This window comes from Anoplolepis gracilipes, chromosome 13 (genome assembly GCF_047496725.1).
Source record: "Anoplolepis gracilipes chromosome 13, ASM4749672v1, whole genome shotgun sequence".
NCBI classification, from domain to species: domain Eukaryota; kingdom Metazoa; phylum Arthropoda; class Insecta; order Hymenoptera; family Formicidae; genus Anoplolepis; species Anoplolepis gracilipes.
In genome coordinates this window covers 6,620,674-6,642,347 of record NC_132982.1, presented here as the reverse complement: position 1 = coordinate 6,642,347, position 21,674 = coordinate 6,620,674, and the positions used below count along the sequence as shown (strand labels likewise).

The 21,674-nt window shown below is 34.5% G+C and overlaps 1 protein-coding gene and 1 long non-coding RNA gene across 9 annotated transcripts in view; one reads left to right on the top strand and one right to left on the bottom strand.

Moving 5' to 3' along the window:
* The window catches only part of Dpr1 (defective proboscis extension response 1), a 307,741-nt gene extending 288,658 nt beyond the window's left edge, over nt 1-19,083 (bottom strand). Inside the window, exon 1 of the mRNA XM_072904137.1 lies at nt 18,127-19,083. Within this exon, the coding sequence (XP_072760238.1) occupies nt 18,127-18,202 (76 nt within the window). The 5' untranslated portion in view covers nt 18,203-19,083. The remainder of the gene's footprint in view (nt 1-18,126) is intronic.
* The window catches only part of LOC140672214 (uncharacterized), a 214,800-nt gene that overhangs the window by 17,176 nt on the left and 175,950 nt on the right, over nt 1-21,674 (top strand). For all 8 annotated transcript variants that reach the window (XR_012047854.1, XR_012047856.1, XR_012047852.1 and 5 more), the window contains exon 2: nt 9,145-9,246. This is a non-coding gene — a long non-coding RNA (uncharacterized lncRNA). The remainder of the gene's footprint in view (nt 1-9,144; nt 9,247-21,674) is intronic.

Genomic DNA, 21,674 nt, shown 5'->3' with positions numbered 1-21,674 from the left:
CACTAATGCTGCACTAGTTTGTGACATAATGTATGGTAAGCTGCGCAATTATTGGAGCCAGGATCAACCGCCGCTCTTCTCGTTGCTCTCTGCAACAGTGTAGTCGTTTTCCAGGCTAATTCGATGCAACCATCTAGTTTTCCCGGTCAATTCTTACATCGCGTTCCTTTTGTGTTTCTTTCTTTCAGAGAAAATGCCCTTTTTCCTTAAACACCATTGTTTAGCACGACTGTTATATTGCGCATCCTGGCGATTTGATGCAATTATGCAACACGCGTTTACAGTTTAGCAAGTCGACTAAATTAGCATTAGCAGATTAAACAAATCAGATAAATGTTTTTCTAATTCGCGTAGTTGTGTAAAGCATGAGATAAAATAATATTTATTTTAATGAGAATATTACATATTAATAGCAATAGGAAAATGGTTAATAAATAGAGAAGCTGATTTAAATGATTTACATTATCATCAAATAACCGTAATACAAATGAAATTACATAATATATTTTTAGAGTTATTAATAGCAATATTAATAAAGATATTAATAATATAGTATGTGTAACTGGCTTCTCATTTCGTGGAACCTCACTAATTGTTGAAAGAATTCTGGCTTTGTTTTTATATAATAATTCTAGAATTCTTTAGATTAATATATATTAATATATATTCTTGATTGATTAATATATATATATATATATATATATATATATATATATATATATATATATAATTTATCATCTTTATAGTTTGTACAGAAAGAGTCATTAATGCCTTTACACATAAATTTATTCACACTTTGGAACACATACCATTTTCCATACATGTACAACATATACAAAATACATAAATATATAAATATATTGATGTGCATAAATTCATTTATAAAAGTATTGTGTAATATAAATATTAATAACGCTTTCTGTAGGTATATATGCATAATTAATTTATTATAAAGGAGCGAATATACAAGCGTTTCACTTCAGTACTTGTATCTCGAACGATTTCATCATCTTTATAATATATATATATATATATATATATATATATATGTACATATATATTATAAAGATGAATTACGAGAAGTTATGTATTGTTCTATTGTGCAGTAACAATTATGTACAATATTTATTTATGCATCAAAATATTTGAATAATTACAATATTCCTTTGTAAAACATAATACTCGTGTATAATATTATCTTGTATATGTTGTACATATATGGAAAATGGTATGTGTTCCAAAATATGTGAATTAATTTATGTGTAAAAGCATTGTACAAATTATAAAGATGATAAATTATATATTTGCTCTATTGTTTGTTAACGATTATGTATTTGTTGATATATTATTTGTTTGTACATCAAAATATTTTAATAATTGCAATATAACATTATGTACCAAAATCAGGAGTGTTGTGTAAAATGTAGCGCCTGTTTTGTGAGTGCTTTTGAAGATGCATCAATGAAGAAAATTAGGGACAGACCTGGCATCAGGCTTTGTGGGAACAATCAGATAATTTATTACGTATGAGGTAATTTATTATTATAATTAATTTATAATTATAATTAATTTTTTTCTGACATGATTATCGCATTATATATATCTTGCAATTTTATTTGTGTGTGATGCTGGCGTTTCATTTCGTACAAAATCATTAATTGTTGAGAGCTTTGGCTTTATTTTTAATAGTTCTAGAATTCTCGGTAGATTAAACAAATATACCGACCATTAAAAGACTGATCCGGGAAAAAATCAGGACAAACTGAAAACTCAAATTTACGCTGCGTCTTACTTTGTTCTTTGATTTTTTTAGCATTTCTTATCAGATTTTAAGTGTTTTGATTTGAGAGTGCTGCAATAGTTCTACAAAAAGTTCTATGCATAAAAATTATTAAAATAATAATTAAACAAATTAATCGCTTAAGACGCTGAACATGTATCGAGGTGAGACGGTGTATTTCAATAGTAGTATCAACTTTAAATGAGATTTCGTGTTATAAATCTAGCGTCTCAAGCAGTTTAATTTGTTTAATAAATATTCTAATAAATAATATGTACAATACTCTCGCTAGAAATTAACATTGCAGAATAACATGAAACCTCATTTAAAGTCGATAGAACTATCGAGAAACTAGCGTCTCACCTTTGTACTTATTCGTTTGACGTCTCAGGCGATCTAGTTTGTTTAATAAATAAATATATATATATTCTAATAAATTTTTACATTAAAACTCACTAAAAATTAAATATTAATTTTACATATATATGTAGGTATATATTTATTTTAAGATAATATTAGATAATATTATATATAATATATAAAAAAAAAGAAAGATGTAAAATTAAATCGTCTGGAGAGAATCGTTAAAAAGATGTGAATAAGTCAATTAGTGATGACGCGATATTAAGTGTATCGCAAACATTATCATCTTTTGTTATTTGTATTTACCTCGTGTGTGAACATTTGCTTGTTTGGTCTGTACGCATCCTCACTCGATATACGCGAGACAATCATCGGGGCAATTCGCAAATCAATTAACGCGATTAATTTGCGTGCCCGTTAAATGCCTCTACCTGCGTGACACTTCGTCACTACCGCTTGCACTCGAAGTTTCTCATTTAATCGAAGTGCATCGCTATTCATGCGCTCGATACGACGAGGAAATATGGAATTTCAAATGTCGATTTTACACACGGCAGACTCAGTCGCAATGTCAAAATCTATTCATGCTTACTTCTAAGCGGAAAACGGGGAGAAAGACGAGGGGCGATACGGGGATCGTGCGATTCTTCAAAAGGATTTTTCGCCCTGGGAAATCAAACGGAGTCTCTGAAATAAATTCACGTCCTTCGTTTCTAATCTCGAGACCGAATTTTTTTAAAAAATTTTTTTTCTCTCTCTTTTGCCTTTTCCATTTTTGCGCCGGCAAGCATGAATCGGGTCGACAAACGCCTAATTGCACTTCGCATTTAGTTTGCAGAAGAGATCGTTGATTGCCAGAACGTTGCTTTCATGATCTAGCTTTTAATTTATACATATTTATCTCGCTTAGATATTTCTTTAATAATTACGATACATAAGTATCGTATTTATCGTAATTACATAAATTAAGTGTAACGAAATTAACGACGCAATAAATCTACGCAGTTTTGTATTTTTTAATTTATTATAGAGAGAGTTCATCATTTTCCCATCAAATTAATAAATGCTCAATTAACGAATTCTACATAAAATGATAAATATAATGAAAAAAATATATGTAAATGTGTATGCAATTTTTTTTGTTAATATAATCTAATATTAAAATGCCTCCAATTATACGAGAGACTAATCTGAGAGTTTATAATAAACTTTGTGTAATTGACTTTTAATTCAAACTTAAAATTTATAATAATAGTGAAAAGAAGAGCGGACCTTCATGATTCGCCCGCGGCACTCAGCTCTAGTTCATTGTACCTCAACTTACAATTTAAGAGCTCAAGAATCTCCTCATCGAATTATACTCTTGACAATCGCGAATTTTATATTCATGAGTGTTTCCAGCAGTGTAATCCACGTCAATGTGAAAGATTCGATGCAGTGATCTTCGAATACGTTTTATGAGTCTCTGTCGTATTCTCCTTTTCTAAAATGCTTTTTTCAGAATGAGCTTAATAAATCTGCTAGTTTATAGTTTGTATTGCTTACATATTCAAGTTTATATACTGACAATTTATGTTTTATAATTCGTCAATAATATATAAACTCTCGGAAAAGAACTAAATTAGAATCTTTTGATTCTCTCATAATATTTTTTCATATACGAAGTATAGCAAATTATAAGATTGAATAAAATATTGTTGAAATTGTTGAAAAATTGCAAGAACGTAAAAATTTTGTCAAATGATATAATTAATATTATTTGTTATAAAGTTATATACGAAGAAAAGATGAGTGTTTTTTTTAATTGTGTGCCTATTATTGTAAAATTATTGTAAAATATAAATTATTAATTTTGTTATTAGTTTATTGCATTGTCACATATATACTTTACATTATTGTCACATATATATTTTTACATTATTGTGACACATATACTTTTACATTATTGTGACATATATACTTTTAGGCAAAAATTTCAGTTATTGCTATATATATTCTGACTTTTACAATGAAGAAAAAAATATTTTTTTTTTAAGATTTACATTTCTTTAAATCTACAACTATAAAAGAAAATATTATATTTTCGAGTTTAATTAATTTTTGATAAATCTTAAATAATATATATTTTTTTTTATTTTCAAACTATACATTGTTAACGATTTATCACTTGAATTTTCGATCACTTAAATTGAGAAACATTTCTGTTAAAAATTTTTTTAACTTAACGTCTATTTTGAAGAATATATCGAGTACGGTAAATAAGAATCAAGCATTCAGAAAGATTAAATATTAATGTGATGTAGCAATCAAAGAGAGATTAAACTATCTAATGTTATTTATTTAGCTATTTAACATTTTGACTTTTATTCTTATCTTTATTTAACATCAAACAGTAAAAGATTACATAATTTTTATATGTCAAATATGAAAATTACATAATAAGAAAACAAATAGAATATAGGCTTAAAAATGAAGCGATATATATATATATATATATATATATATAATAGAATCTTAATTTAACAAACTGTGCAGACAGTTGTATATATTTAGTCTTTATATCGATTTTGTTTCTACTAATATATTTCCCGAATTTGAGGAAATGACGATTTATGATTCGGAAATATTTTTGTACACATGAATACATGAATTTTCATTATGATTAATAAGAGGATGATATATCCTGAAAATATGTGGCAAGTTTTAAATAGTCTACATAAAAAATTACTGGTTCAAAGACCGCTGTAGTGGCACTGCGTTGACACGTTCCTATCTCATTGAGAAATCACTGGTTGTCGCGATGCGCGTCGATACTTTAGAACTTCGGGGCTCTTAACGACGAGTATTTTTATACTGTCATAACCTCGGATAACAAGTTCCCGGTTTCGCCAAGAGCCGTCGCAATAATTCAATGTCGGAGGCCGGCGAGGGGCCGTCTCTCGAGGCTCTATATCAACTTGGACAGCCTAACTCCTACACCCTCTGTACCCCTCGCGCGCGGCGCATGTTCGGGGCACGGTTACCCCTTCATACATACATAAGATGCGGCCGACCACTGAGATTACGACGTTCTTTTATTTATCACGTCTCGTAGTGGTGCACGTTATAGACGACACGACCGGGGATTCGGACTTTGAAAAGACGCTGCGTTGTCTTTCACTGATACGACGGATACGAATGAAAATGTTATCAATTATTAACCCCGTTAAGAATCTGCAAAGACGAAATAATTTCATATCTTAAAATGAATAAAAACAATCGTCGTTATTGTACAGCGAGATATTATTCTAAAGACGACTTAAAGCCGACTTTCTTGCATATGCAATACTCTTCTACTTAAATTACGTAAAGTAGATAAGCTTTTAAGAGAGATCCGCAGCAAGCTCTGCTTTAAATATTTTACTAAGAAATTTTTTAGTGAACGTAAAAGTAAAGGAATATGAAAGAAGTGTAAAATCTATTATTATTCTCTTTTAGATCGAAACAATGTTGCTTTTGTAAAATGAATGTAAGATGAACTAATACGTATGAGCATCTTAATCGAAACGTTTAGATCTTGTCTCTAGCTAGATTGGAACATTGCACAACAGAGAAAGCAGTCGCCAGGTGATTGGATAATTGGATCTGTCACGTTATACCTTGTTACACAAGCCTCTACCAATTAGACAAGGCTTGTATTTCTTTGTGACACTGTTAAAAGACTTTCTTTTGCACAGCAACACTATTTTTCTCTAGGTTCATCCACGTTATTGATTTTTTTTTTCTGAGAACCAATTATGGCGATTGTTCTGGAGAGAAGTCATGTTTGTGAATTGCTTTAAAAAAAACTGCGGTCAAAAGGAGAAACCTTTTAGATACATTCTATATTCGAGAGACCCGCGCTTATAAACCATTTATTTATTGGTAAGGATATTGCGGTACGTCAAGAGAAAGTGATATGCGAGAGCAGTCGATTTCTCAGAGCCCGTACGGCCACATCGTGACGTTGAAATGTGATCGGGCTTATCTTTATGATGTACGAGATGCAAACACTCATTACATTCGTCTGTACGAGGGATGCGAAATCTACCTAGGGGGGGGGGGAATATATGGCGCCGTCAAGAGATTCTTTCTCGACGCAAAAAAAATCTCATTTGCAAATTGCGTAAGTTTGGTCGGTGCAATTTTTCCGTCTGATTTCTTTGAGCTGTATGTCAATAAATGGCATATATTTACTCTACGATATAATTGTTATATTGTTTGAATTAAAAGAGATGCGCTTGTCGATATTTAGATCGATATTCATGATATTTAATTTTTACGAATCCTTTTTCATATCGACATTGACAGTTTGTTGAAACCATCAATCAACAGTAGAATCAATCAAAAAACTCTCGTAATGTCATTTTCATTATAAAAAAAGTCATAACATTAAATCAATACCTTTGTATTTTAAAAATGTACTATATTCGTATAAATGTATTGTATTCGTTACTTTAACTTTTTTTTAAATAGAAAGACAAAATATAATTGTTATTCATTATGAAAATTTTATTAATTGCGTAATTTTATATGACGCTAAATTTCAGAATATATAAAGAAACAGAATAAATATGTAAATGTCAGAATTATAGGTCGTCATATATTTTAATATTATTACACGGCATTAGATAATAGCCAAAATACCAGACTTTCTGACAACAAGAATTTCACTTGTGAGACCGCTAATGTTGTTAACTTCCTACGATGATGTTTGCAAATTTTACCCTAAATTTGTCTTCAAAGTTGTAACATAATTTATACAGACGCGCGACGTATCTTGACATGAAATTATGTGCAACATACAGCGTTATGATATTACGAGACTTAACAAAAAACCGTACATAACGCGATATAATACATGCAGTCTTGAATTTAATACGCTGAACTTGGTAAAATTCATTTATAAAACTTAGGTTTCTCTCTCTCTTCCTTCATTCTTATTTATTACATAAAATTCATTAAATCAAAAAGTATTTGGAATTGTATGTATAAAACATAATTCCGTGGTAAGAAATATTTTATCGCAAAACTAGACAGCGGATTGATGAAACAAAGAAAATATATCAGTTTGCTTTTCAATTTCCGAAAGCCTTTATCACCTTTGTACGAAATTAAAGAGTGAAAAATGTGCGCTCTTCGTGTAATTGCCTCATCAATAAGTCCGAGCATTTCGCATGAAACATTTTTCTCAGGCGAGGCGCGCAGTGAAAACGCGATTCGCGTGTAGCGTAGCGCAACGGGAGCGATTTATTTATTTATCGGACTCCGCGGTCGAGACGCGCAGCACTCGCAGACGTCGGCGAGTAGCTCGAAATTCGAAGGCTTTCGAGAAAATTGCGAACGCGAGCGCCGCCACGGGGGAGAGAATGTTCGCCTTTATGTGGCCTGGTCGGAGTGGTAGACGCGACGGCGGAAGATTTGTCAGGCTCAAAGGCAACAGCAAAAGTTTCATGTACTTTGGCAATTTCCTCGACGCTCGGACGAGTGCACGCATGGCACCGAGGCATCATCCACGCTCGGGGAAACTTGAAGAAGTTTGAGACCGCGACCGAGATTCTTGATACCACGCGATAAGGCAGATGATATCGCTTCTCATGTAAGAGAAGATCTAACTTAATCTGACCTAGATCGCAAAACGCGTAAACGATCACAAAACGCATTTGCATTCGATTTTCTTTCATTCTAAATACTACTCCAAATGAAGAAAATATTTGCCAATTTTATTCGACAAATGCAAACTCACAATGTTTTTTGTATATTAATTTATTACATAACTAAAATGTATTAATTTTATTTAATTTATAAATATAATTTATAATTAAATAAAATTAATAAATAATGCGTATTTGATATTTCAAACTTTTGGTAATCAATATATATGCATACATATTATAATAAAATATTTTTTTTTTTCCAAAATTCATCTTTAAACGTACTACACACACACACGCACACACACACACATACGAGCTAGGTCACATAACATTACGGAAAAAAATCGATACGCGCAATATCTTTTTAAGTATCTCTCGATTTATTTGTTCGCAACCCCTGTGCAATTGCAAACCTCGCCATTAAGCACGTACGTGGGCCAGAGTAATGACTGTAATAATACAAATTCTGGCCGAATGAAACGAGTTTAAGCGGATTATACGAGATAGTACCAACGACCATACCGGAGTTTAAATACGGATTGGATTCTTTTGCATCATCGTGCGACCTCGTAATATGAACATTTTGCGCCTCGATTAATAATCTTTTTTGATAACATTTTATTGGGACGATTACCGCCGCATTACGTACGAATCGCTTGCGTAAATTTTTCGTCGATATGCGTTTTAATCCGCAAATTTGTAACGCAGATTTGTTGTCTATTCGACAGCGCGTGATATTCGTTGCATTAAACGAACGAACAACGATTGTTTGTTGTAGCGATTAAAAAAATAATTGCTCAGTTGCATATATAAATGGAAAAATATTTTGTCTAATATTTGTTGCACGGCGGCTTTTTGTTTAGAAAAATATAAACAGAGTTTCAGGTTTGCTCAAACTTTTCCATTGTAATATAAAAATAAATAAAATTGTTGATTTATAATGTTTAAATTTAAAAAATTGAATTGATTTCAACAAACCAAAAAAAATTGTTTTCTATTTGATATACAGATTTTAAAAAAGACTAAAATATTGAATATAAAATGATAGCTATATAAGATGAAATTATCAGATTATACATGTTGAGCTTTAATATAGGATTTTACTGTATAAAATCAATGTAAAATTAACACATTATAAATATTTAGCTTTAATAAGAACGATATAATTTAGATTATTTAATTTAAGATGACTTTTACATATTTTACAGTATGTATATGTGTATGCGTGTGTATTTTATTGATATATTATTACAGATAATATCAAACTTAACAATCTCTATTTTCGTTTTTATGCAAGTCCGTTAAAATGATATTAATTTATTTCAGATGTAACTTGATCATCATCTATTTGATCGTCGCCACGATAAAAAATTCCGACATCGTTATGGTTTTGAGAGAGCCGGTATGTTGCCAGTAACTACAGACTTAGTAAGTAATACAATGTTATTATACATATAGTTATGTGTTATAAGGTACGTCGATCCTCTTGCGAGAGGATTCTCCTCGACAGGTAACCTTTAGCGGGCTTTGTGCTACAAGCAAGTGTAACGTCTACTCGTTAATTACTAATTACGGTAGGCAATTTAATGATGCGTCCAATCTTCATCTTACAAATTCATAAGGTCGGTAGTAGAAATTAATTAAACAACTTGAAATCCGCGTAGTGTTGATGAAACAAATGATGATACATGGATGACTACTACAGTATGATAATCTTTTTATATTAAATTAATTCTTAAAAACAATGTTATAAAAGTGTGTTGATATATTATTTACATTATAACTAAAACATTGTTTAATTTATTTACATACATACATATTAGCTTTCATATCTTTCAATATTTACGATTTAAAGAGCGTGGAATTTATGTTTATTTTCCGTCCTTAATATGCCACATATGAAAAAATACAATGTGCTTTTTTTCGCTGTTTTAATGGACGACAAAGAGCTACATTTCCCTCGCTTTAGCGTAACCACCAATCCGGATAATCCTACGCAATACGTACGATGACTCTTGTATTCTTTTTTTCCGCTGCAAAATTATCGATGATTATGCTCGTCGTCGCGATACAGGGAGATGAATGGTTCGTTATTACGTTTCAATTAGCAAATTCTGCTTGTGCGGTATTCGTGACGATTGGAATTAGTTATATTATTAGACAAATCGAATCATATATTCCTCGATTCTCCATGTCTATGAAATCAGCTTATATTTTTCCATTCATCCACGAATCCTTCATCAAGGGTTCCTCATCTATAATAGATTCTCAAATCACACAAATGCCAATTGATATTGGAACATCGCATTCTATATGCAACTATGTTATATTGCGGATAATATAAGATGGAAAATAATTAGCTATGAAATGCACAGCTAATGCTGTGTTTAGTTTATAAATTTATAAATGTGTAATTAAATATTCATAATATATGCAGGAATTTATTATTATTTTTTTTATTAAAAAATATATTTTTAATATCAATATTATTTGCTTGATTTTGTTCCTATATTATCTAAAGAAAATTTAAATTTTACCCAATATTATATTAAATAATTTAATTACCTCCAAAGAGTTATTGTTTTGAAGTAAATTTAAAAATATGAAAGGTAGCTTTTAAACTACTCGCAAGGTTTACAGACTGAAGACATAATTATTATACAGTATTCGGTATTCATGGGCGCAAAAGCGTTCCTCTAAAGCAGCCTAATAGAGGCCTTTTCGTTTGAAAGGCGTATGCGTGGCAAAATTATGAAAGTGCTGGACATGAATCCGCGGCTGACGCAAAACGCTTTTCATTTTCTATGATTCGCTCGGCATAAGAGTGAATTATGAGACACACTTTCCTATGTATCGTACGGTTGGATATTTATTTTCAAAAGAAAGTCGCGCTCGTGGTGATTTGTCGAAACGCTCGTGCAAAAGCTTATTAACGTTACCAGTACTTTGGAAAAAAGAGGAAAGAAAAACAAATGTATTTGGTTATGTGAGGGCTGTAAATGGCAATTCGTGATCACACGCGAGCGATCGTAAATGCACGCCCGGAATTGCACGTGGAGTCTGAGTGGCGCGAAAAGCAATGCTCGTCCGTTCTTCGGGGAGCTCTCTCGACCGATAATAAAAATGCAAGACGGGGAAAATGTATCCCAGCGGGAAATGTATGTATGCCGCGCGCTAAGCCGCTCGTAAATAATAGCCGAGGATTTCGCGGATGCCGCAGATAAGCGAGAGCGAGGCGATCCTTCGCGCTAATTTAATCTTGCTTTATCCCGAGTGTTTTAATACCGTGTTTAAATTTAATGGACCGGGGTCATTTAATTTTTTCACGGCAAACGCACTTCTGTCTGATGATAACGCGTATTTATTAGGTATCCTTTTTAAGATAAGGATGTCTTTGTAAGAAACGTTATTAAAAAGACCTCGTGCAAGAATCAGATAAATATTCTTTTTGTTCGTGTAAATTTTACATGTAATTAGCTTGCAATTATATGTATTTATCCTTAATAGTGATTTATCCAGAATAGTGTTTTAGTGACATGAAGGGAACTCGAAAATCCTTCGCTAATATAGATAATGTTGTAAACCAAGAAGGTGGTGGTGTCACAATCTATATATATCTAGGTACTTGGAAGTTTGCAAATGCCTAAAGCGACGCGAGATAGTCATTTAGTTCAATGTGCACGAATATATACGATTGCATAACTACGTCACTATGTACTGTAACATGTTTATGTGTGTATGTTTCAAATAATAATCGTAATAATTATTACAGTTACAATAATTCTTAAATCGCATTTGCATACATATAAAATGACAAAGATATTTATTAATGAGACAAAATTTTCGACTAATACTTTTTGATTTTTCATCTTCAGCTTTTTATTAGCTTTCTGAAAATCATTCTATATTGATTTCTACAAATTAATTATCAAGATAACGAATAATATCAAAATTTTATTCTGAAATTATACTATCACTTTTTGCATTAAAATCCATTACAACATAATAACAAAATTACATATAGAATAAACAGCAATACAAATTAAAATTAAAACAATTCTGAGAAATATATAAGTAAGTCGGATATTATTTTTGTACAGTTTGTATCTTCATTCAAGAAAAAAAATGACTTAAGGATGACACTGCGTAAAATATTTTAAGTGTTTGCATTTATTAATGCTAGAAAATACGAGGAAATCTTTCCTTTTTTTATTAACATTTTTTCATTTATATTGATTCAAGTATGAAATAGAGAAATCAGTTATATCACGATAAATATATGCTCAGCGAGAACATGGGTTCTATCTTTCTATCTCTCTCTCTGCAACTTTTAAACATGGTCGCATTTATAAAAATACGAAAAGTATTACTTGCCTCAAATGCGAATGGGGAACTCTTTCACGTTAACGGTTATAGAGGACAGGAAGAGGAAGATAGGATGTATCCTCGGGTGGCTTTCTCGTGGCATGCGGGTCGTCGCGCTCACGTACGTACGGCGGAACGTGTCATCGACTTACAACCGCTCTCGTTGGATCCGGCTTATGTAATACATAAAGCGCGACATGAGTTCGCGATATGAAGCCAGGAATCGTGCGCGTCGAGGCATCTCGCGAAACCAACCTGGACTCGAAGTAATTTATGGCGAAAAGCGTACATGATTATGGGGATCTTCTCGCCGGGAGAATGCGTGTATTTATCTAACGATGAGTGGTTGGCCGCATTACGAGAATATTGATTCTCTGAGCAATCTTTTTTTTCTAAACGGCGCCGTACTCTTATTAAGTGCTCTAAGTGCTCGACGATTCATGGCTCGAGGATACTTGCTCCCGTGAACATTATTAATTACGACCAACGCGTGCCTCTCCGATTAAGCGTCAGTTGCACTTTGTTCTCATGTATAAGAGAAGCACATCGTAGGATCGTTAAACATTCTTAATTCCGTGCTTAATAATGGCAGAATGAAAAAGATCTTCCTCTTGAAATAATAAATGATAACTGATTATTGTAGTTCAGAAAAAAAATGCCCGAAGCAAAGCGATTGGATTAATTATCCACTACGCAATATTTTTCTGACAGTGAAATATTGATCGCCACTTTTTAGCTTTTATATATATATATCTATAGATGGATTTCTAGTTGTTGAATTGTAATTAAACTCCTGCGATATAATTGAATTAATCAGGATGATATCGCAGGGAATAAAGACCGCGTGAGATGTTAGTTTGTAATTTCTAGGCGAAGCGTACGCTTGGCAATTTCGTTATGGCTAATTAAACTTTGTTAAAACGGATTTTGATGCACGAGCACAAAATAGAATATACAACTCACGTTTGTTGTGTACAAAATTGTTTCACAATGATTAGATGTAGCTCGTTTATTATTTCATAAGATCAAGATATTTAACAAATTCGCATTATGCGAACTTTTGACACGAGCAAAATAAAATACATCATCTTTATTTTTCAACTTTTTTTCTGTCGTGTTTATTATAGTTTATTATAGTTTCGTACAAAAATTATTTATTGATTTTTCTGTCATGTGATTTCTGACATTGTTACATTTTTTATATTTTCGTCAATATCAAAACTTTTCCAAGCTCGCACAATTTTCTTTTACAAAATTGCTTTTTTCATGCGACGCGTGAGTTACGTGCGAAAATGAAAATGGAAATTTTACGTACTATGTAAACGCATCTACATGGTTCTCTGTATGTAGGTACCGCGCGGATTTGTAACATCGGAATCTTGTATAACCGTGTTGGCAACGAAAATTACGTGTAACCGCTGTTTGAACTACTACTGAATTTGACCGCCTGTCAGCTACTTTCAATTACACGCTCTCTGCAGCTTGTTGCGAAACCAGAGTTTCGGCGCGAATTCGAGAGCAAAGCTATCGGTTAAGCCTAGGTAAATGGATTAGCACTTGGAGAAACGCGGATGGGAAAGTAAGCATTTTCGTGCCTTTCGATTTCGATCGGCTTTTCAACCTTATTATGGTTTTAAATACAGATAGAGGTGGTTGAAAAATTTTTTAAACTGTTGACTCTGCTTTTTTATTTTACGCGTCTTATTTTTCGAATTTTTCAAATTTATTGCAAATCTATTAAAGCATAGATCAATTAAGCGCATTAGAAATTAATCAAACGGATTATATCAGACTAATTTGGACTTGATGATTATCTTTCTAAAAAAATTAAATTAAATTATTATAAAACAATAAAAAAACTTGAAAATATCAAATATATAGAAAAATTATATTTTTGTTATATTTTTTAAGAATCAATGTAATAATATCTCTTTTTGATATTTAATTTGAATTTATTTTAACGACATTATAATTTAAAATTATAATAATTGAATTATTATATTTGCATGTTAAAATGAATGTTAAAAAAATGATATATAATTGAATTTATGTTGAAGAAAAGTCCATTCTGAATTGATCAAAGACTTTCGTTGATGAAGCTTCGTAAGATTGTCGAGCAACTTGTATAAAACTGCGCGTTGGAAATCGAGTTGAAATGGGCTTCCCCGGCCTGGACTGTGTCTCTATAATTACAGAGACTAACGACGTGATTTTGTGCGTGTCGGTGAAAAGCGATGTTCCTGTTCGCACAACTTCACGAGATTGATTTTCTGCAATTAAAGGACAGCCTTAACGAGTTTCCGTTGAAACGAACTGCTTTTTACTGACTGTATTGCGTGTTTCTCGTCACGCCGATGTCTTGCATGTCTTAAAGGATTTCCGAAAGTTTTAATATTGCCCGAAAAGATTGCAATCTTCTTATTTACATTTGGTTGATCAGCAATGTCCGTTGAGACTGTTTGATACGTACTAGAAGAGAGGGTGGTTAGAAAGGAAACGCGAAGAAAGGAGCTTTTTGAAGTCCGTCCTTTTTATTAAAAGCCTGATTTTCTTCCGGTCATTTAATCCCGAAGCAGAAGACGTGTAATGTTCTTTCTCAAAAAGGAGTTCATAAATGACGACAAAAAAATAGCGGACGACTTGAATAACAAACTGTTCAAAGGGGGTATCTTTAATAAGTAAAGCGGATAATCATCCTCTTCTGTATTTTTCGCTCTCTCCCTCCCTTTCTTTTTCACTCAGCTTAACCCTTGTAGATTATATATTTTTTTTGTTCTATTTCTAGTCACATATGAGTTACAATATCTTGTCGCAGTTTTAGCTATATCTAAAGTGCTTGAAAAAATGTACAAAAATTTACATATATTCCTTGACATTTGTAGAAAATAATCATGTACAGCAAAAGTTGAAAAATAAATTTTTAACATTTTTTATTGATTAAAATCTTCGGGATTCCATTGTTAAAATATCGATGGAATCAAAATGACTCATAAGCGATCTTTGAAAGTTAAGACGCGACTTTCGATATAATTAAAAAGAAAAACCCTCGTGACTAAATCACGATCTTGGTTAATTGCGCAATTATGCGCTGCACGCAATGTACTGCATCCGGAAGCGGATTATATTAAAAATGCGTGCCTCAAAGAGTCGCATGTGTTAATTAATTCGCGTTTGGAACGTTATCGTGAATTAAGTTAAGCCGCTCAGTCGAGCTTCCGCGTTCTTCACGCTGGACTGTAATAGCACGCGAACTACTATAATTTCCGGCCAGACTGCCACCATTCGCCTTTTCGACGCCAACTCTAATGCGCGATTTTATCGCGTATTTGTTGTTTGTTTCATAAAATTTACAAAGAAGAAAAAACAAACCAATATTCTATCAAAGAGAAAAGAATCGATACAGCGTTTGTGTGTTACGAATATATATAATAAGGGTGTCAAATTTCAAAGATCGATATATATGTGATACGCGTCGAGTCATTTTCGTAGCTCGCGTGAGAATATCAGTCCCATCGCTAATCGGAAGCGCTTGTTAAACTCTGCGTTACCGGTTACGAATAGTTTCTAATGCGAATCGCCGCTCATCGGTTATGCTCTCACGAGGGATCCGCGTGCTCGTGAATCGTCCGCATATACGTCAATCAAGTCGGCGCTGAATTACGGCGCATATTAGCGTTAAACGTACACGCATCACGCGAATACGCGGCTGTATCTGCACATCAGCACCGATCGTGCAAATATTCCCGCCCCTATTAACGACGAACTAGGCGAGAGCAATAAAGTCTGCGCGCGAGTATTTCAGATCGATACGTAGATAGAAAAGTTAATGAATGAATCTGACTAATTGGACGAAAGAAATAACGTTTGCGAGACAAAGAGCGTTTTAAATCACATTTACTTTCTAATTATTCTGATATTTATGAAGTTTGAAATATGTCACTTTATAACAATTATTAAGTAGAATATATATTCGTATATAAATGAATCCTTTCATGTGTTAACACATTAATGTAATACAATCACAGATTAATTCACATTTTCTATCTCCAAGCTATTCATAACGCTTATATTATTTGAAATTAAATATTTGCATTTTTTAACTTTAGTGACTTTTTTATCATTATTATTCATTTTTCTTAAGATCTCCATTTATTTCTTCGTTGCTTAGTAGAATTTCTTTGAAGGAGATGGACGATGCGCGTTCACCTTTTACGAAATACCGTGATTCTGCTTAGTTTTATAAAGTAGTGAAATCACGTCTCCTCGGCAATCGGCAAAACAATCGCCGCGGGTGTTCGCACATCGCATTCAATTACGCTCGAGCCAATGGCGCAAACGACGCGAAACGAATGAGAGCGCTTTTGTTCTGTGCAGCTTTGTGCGCCGTGCATCTCTGCGATGCGCGTCGCATCCTGCCGCGCTCTGATTGTAAGGATTCTGCCGAGTGCGTAATGACGGGGACCACCAACGGAGTGTTCCGTTATATTATTCGGTTGCTTCCGATTCTCAGTTCGCTGACCTGCTCAGCGAAAGTAAACACGCTTGTGAGCCAGTTTTTAATTATTCATCCAAGCCGTAAAACGCCACCGGCGATGGTTAAGGCAATCCTCATTATCGTCGCGGTTCTCTCGTCATAGTTGTCGTCGTCGAACCGTGTATCGGGCTAACCCTTTACACGTGTTTCCGCGCATTAGCACGTATGCCGTCATCCGGTTCCGCGCGGTGCACTCGCACACTCGAATAGCCAGCGTACCATCCGCGCGATTATCCCGGATCACTGAGTATGAACCGACAATTAGCGACGCGAGACTTAAATGCGATCCCACGCGACGTTACCGAACTTACCGCGAATTCTCCGCGCGGATGTACTTCCGCAAATTCCATCCGAATAAGACGCTAGATACGATTCGGTCCAACTGACATAGTCGTCCGACTTTGCTCGCGTAATTACTTCGAATCGTTATGAGCGATAACGAGATCACGCGCCGGCGAACGTTACGTAACTTTGTACAATTTCACGCTGACATGAAAATTTTGAATTTATCATAGAGATGAATGGGGGAAAAAGATATGAGATATGATTTTGTTCTTTCATTAAACATAAATTAAATTTTGTAATATTAATATTATTACTAATTTTAATATTCTCAACTTGTGTAATTAAATTTTATGTTCAAACACAAATAATATATATATATACCTTATTTTTCTATGTTTCTTATTTTTTTATATAAATATATTTTATAAAATTTTATAATAATTGTACATATTCGTGTAATTGAAAAAAAAAAAATCTAGGTGTTTGATCTAAATTTTTCATGTTCAAACTAATATTATGCATAAAAGAAAATTTGGAATCAACTCTTAAGTACGTTGTATTGGTTCCAATTAGTATTTTAAAATTTCCCATGAGTACGTGTTTCTCATTAATTCGCGATTAGTAATGCAAGACTGCGCACGCTGATTAGAGGTAGACGACTATGAAAAAGCTCGGCTTGTTTCGCGAAGGTTCTTAAGGCTCAACACGAGCGTAACGGAGCAGGGATTTCTTGCGATACGGCACATTTGTTTTTATGAAACGCAAATACCTATTCTGTCAGTGATTATATACTCCTTTACGAACGTTAATGACATCATAAGTGTACTAAGTCACTTGCGAAAAGTCAAGGAACAGAAGTGCAGAATTTTATCAGTGGAGAATTATTTTCATAATGCTGTATTAATCTCAGCGATGCAATAAGTTTCTCAAATGAGCGCGAAAATGGCGAAACTGTATCAGATTTCATCACTGACATTCAATTACGCAGATTGGTCCTGCAGGAGTATTTTATCTTGAACATTCCCGCAAGAACGCGATAAGTTTCTCCTCGACGATAAGAGCGATGTTGGACGACTTAAACGTTCGCTAACAATCTGAAAATCTTAGATGAGATTTTAACGTACCTTGGCTAACCGCGATCGCTTCGATAACCAGCAGAAAACCAGCGAGTACCAGGACGGCGATCCAGCGACACAGCATTTTTAACACCTCGATCGCTCGCTGCACTACCGATCCTTGCTTGTTAATTAATCCTTACTCCAATAATCACTTTTGTGAGCACAGTGTGTACTCATCAATGCATACGTCTATCTCGCTGTGCTCAGCACACTATGCAATGTCTTCACTCTATCTTCTACAATGAAAATTCAGTTTTCTGTCAAATGTTGAGAACAATGCCTCTTCTTAAAACAGCAAATACACTTTTAACTTTATTCTTTCGAAAATCATACACGTATTCAATACTTTATTATGCAAACAATTTGAAATTCGTATATGCACACGAAGATGTTCGATTCTCGATACTCACTGTACCGCGTTTAACGCATGAGTGGCTTAAACATTAATGGCTGTCAGCAAAATTTGCTGTTGAGCTTTGTGAAAGCCTGCCGAGTGAAGGATGATTCCGTAGTCACGGAGAAATTCTTACACAATCGATTGTAAATCCTCGATTCACAATTCACAAATAATAAAGTCCAGGCGCTCACAGATGATGCTCCATAATCGCTTTCGCGCGTCTCCGATGACAGCCGCCGCGCTCACGTGGAGTCTTGGGTAGGACGAGCGTCGCGACGCCGGGCCGGCGAATGCCCTGTCTCAGGCGCAACATCATCGTCTCCCGGGCGAGACGCGCGCGTCGGCCGCGTCCGCGGAAATCGCTCGCGATCGAGATCTCGGTGCCGATCGATTAACTCGCGTAACTCTGCCGGACGATCATCATCGATCACACGTTGCTTTCGATCGTCGTAGTCGGGCCGCGTCGTCGTCGCCCTTCGCCGTCGTCGTCGTCGCCTCGATCGTCCCGCGCGACGACGTTGAACCCGCATGGACCAGCCGCCGGCGCGGATGAGGCCTGCCGCACGGCGTCGCGGCGCGAAATGATCCTGCGGGGGATACTCTGCCGCGACGCGCCTGCGCGATGACTTTGCTGCGTTCGCCGCGGATAAAGTGCGGACCGGTTACGCGCAGACCGCTTTCTCTACTCTTCCCTCTGCCTCTCCGCGCTATCTCATCCTCTTTCTTTCTCGACCTCCTCCTCGTCGCGGCCACCGGGGGATGACCGCTGCCGAGATCGGGAGTGCATCGGAGCGCGCACACACACACACACACACACACACACACACACACACACACACACACATACACGCCCGACACTCGTCGAGAACTCCGTCTTGTTGTCGATCTGGCGGCTACCCTCGGGCAGGAATTATGATGTTGTCGCATCTGACGGATCGACGAACTTTGTCCATATTAAACGTCGGTTATTGCTGGCTCTCGCGCAACTCTTGCTTCGTCATACGAAGCGCACGTTTCTCAGACGCGCCATTTGATAATTCCATCATCTGTGTTCTGTAAATTCGGAATACGCAAATGATAGATGAAAATGTATCGATTATAAAATAAAATTTTACGCTTATATGATTGATCGCTCACAAATACTATCTTTCTAGTGAAATATGTCGATATATTTATATAAAGTTTTTAAATTGAATTGAGTAGAAGATAATATTTGTTTGTCAAAAATTGTCTAATTAATACAGGTTAATTAACACCCGCGCTGAATTTTGACGAAACGATCTGCTCTCTCTGAAAATTGATAATTGTTCGTGTCGCATTACGGTCATTGAACTCTAGCAAGTACTTGCCAAACTGCAGCACATTGGTAGCGGCGCGTAACGTGTTCCTGTTTACAGAAACTTATCGACGTGAATACCGTTGCCAAGTATGTGCCGCAGGCTTGCCTCGATCGACAATAACTACTGTTAATATTAGTGCGCGAGGTAGAAAGCCTCGATTGCGAGCGCTATATCAGTGTAAGGGCTTACAGAAGCCGGATGATCTATGAGTGCTTTATTCAAAAGCTTGGCAATCCGCGGATCAGTGAATCTGCGGAATCACGGACTAATAGTTTCTCTATTGAAAGTGTTTTCAAATTGCAGATTTGTGGAGTTATACAGATTCGAACTTTTGTGAAACTAAGAACAACTTTTGTTACTCGAATCGCAATTTATTTACGTTTCACGGTTTATTCGCATCGTAATTTATTAATGTACACGCGCAATACAGTGTTTTTTTTATCCCGAAACTCTAATTTTATCTTTATGAAAGCATCTTTATTTTGTTTTCTATATATATTAAAAACGTCACTTATCAATTAATCTTCAATCTTTCTTGAAATTGAAGAGTGTATATTAATGACAATTAATTTACGTTAGTGATATCAGTTTTCGTTTTATCGGACGAGAATTAATTATGATTATATTGATTATATGCGAAAGTATTTATCGTGTTTGCAAACAGTTTAGTGAATTTTCACAACATGACGTTTGGAAATGTCAAATCTGCTCAGACAGAATTCTTATTTCTTTTAAATGGATTGTCACTCTATTTAGTTCATAGGACAGATTTTATCGGTTTCATGGACTCCATCGAAACATGTAGGGAAGCTTTAGCAATTTTACGTAAAAGGAGTACGTGCCAGCGCGTGCTTTCACATGCGGCGGGATCGATCGGACGGATCTAGAGCAAAATGTTCCGCCTGTTACACATGTATATAGTCCCGTATGGCGGAGCATGCCTATGGTGTTTCGGCCTTCGTTGTCGAATGGTATTTGATCAAGTCTACGATCGGTACACCAAACGCTCCGCGTTAACGAGAATTCTGCCCGGTTGATCTTATGAGTAGAATAATATATGAGGGATCTATTGAGTTGTATGATCCTGATGTGAATCGAACATCGTTATATCAATACACTTTGCGGTAATTTAACAGCATACGTACATTTATTCGAGGCAAATTCTGATATGCATTATTCAATTTTCTTCGCGCATTATACAAGGGCACGCTAATGATTACACGATCGTTATTAATCATGTTATTATGGATAAGAATAATTCACTTTTATGTGTTGATTTATTTTTTTTTAAATATCTAAGTTTTCGATTTTTCTTTTGATATTTATTTTTGCAAAGTTTATACAATAACTACCACACTATATATCTCGGTATCTCGACGTTTCTGTTTAGATTTGGCCATTAACTTCACAGATTCTTTGAGCTTTTTAAAATCTACAATTTATTTGCTTTCATTAACCATAAATTTTTATGAGTGAGAGTCTATTTTTTTTCACTCTCTCTTAATTGCAATGCGTGAAATGTGTCTATCAGAGTTTCGCGTGGTTCTAATTAAATATTTAATCACATTTAGCCGATAAAAATCGTAAAAAATTAAATTAAGGTAAGCTATACATAAAAGGAAATAATATAATAAATTTAAAATAAAAATAACTTTGTCAGATGTTCAATATGTTAAGCATAAAGTTTCAGTTATTCGTTCTAAGATGTGGAGTTAAAGGCCTGTCCTCTCTCTGTCTACGGTACAATATTACTACGCTGCAAGGATTTATTTACTTTGTTGCCTATATTAATAAATTATTGTGCAGATATTCTGTAT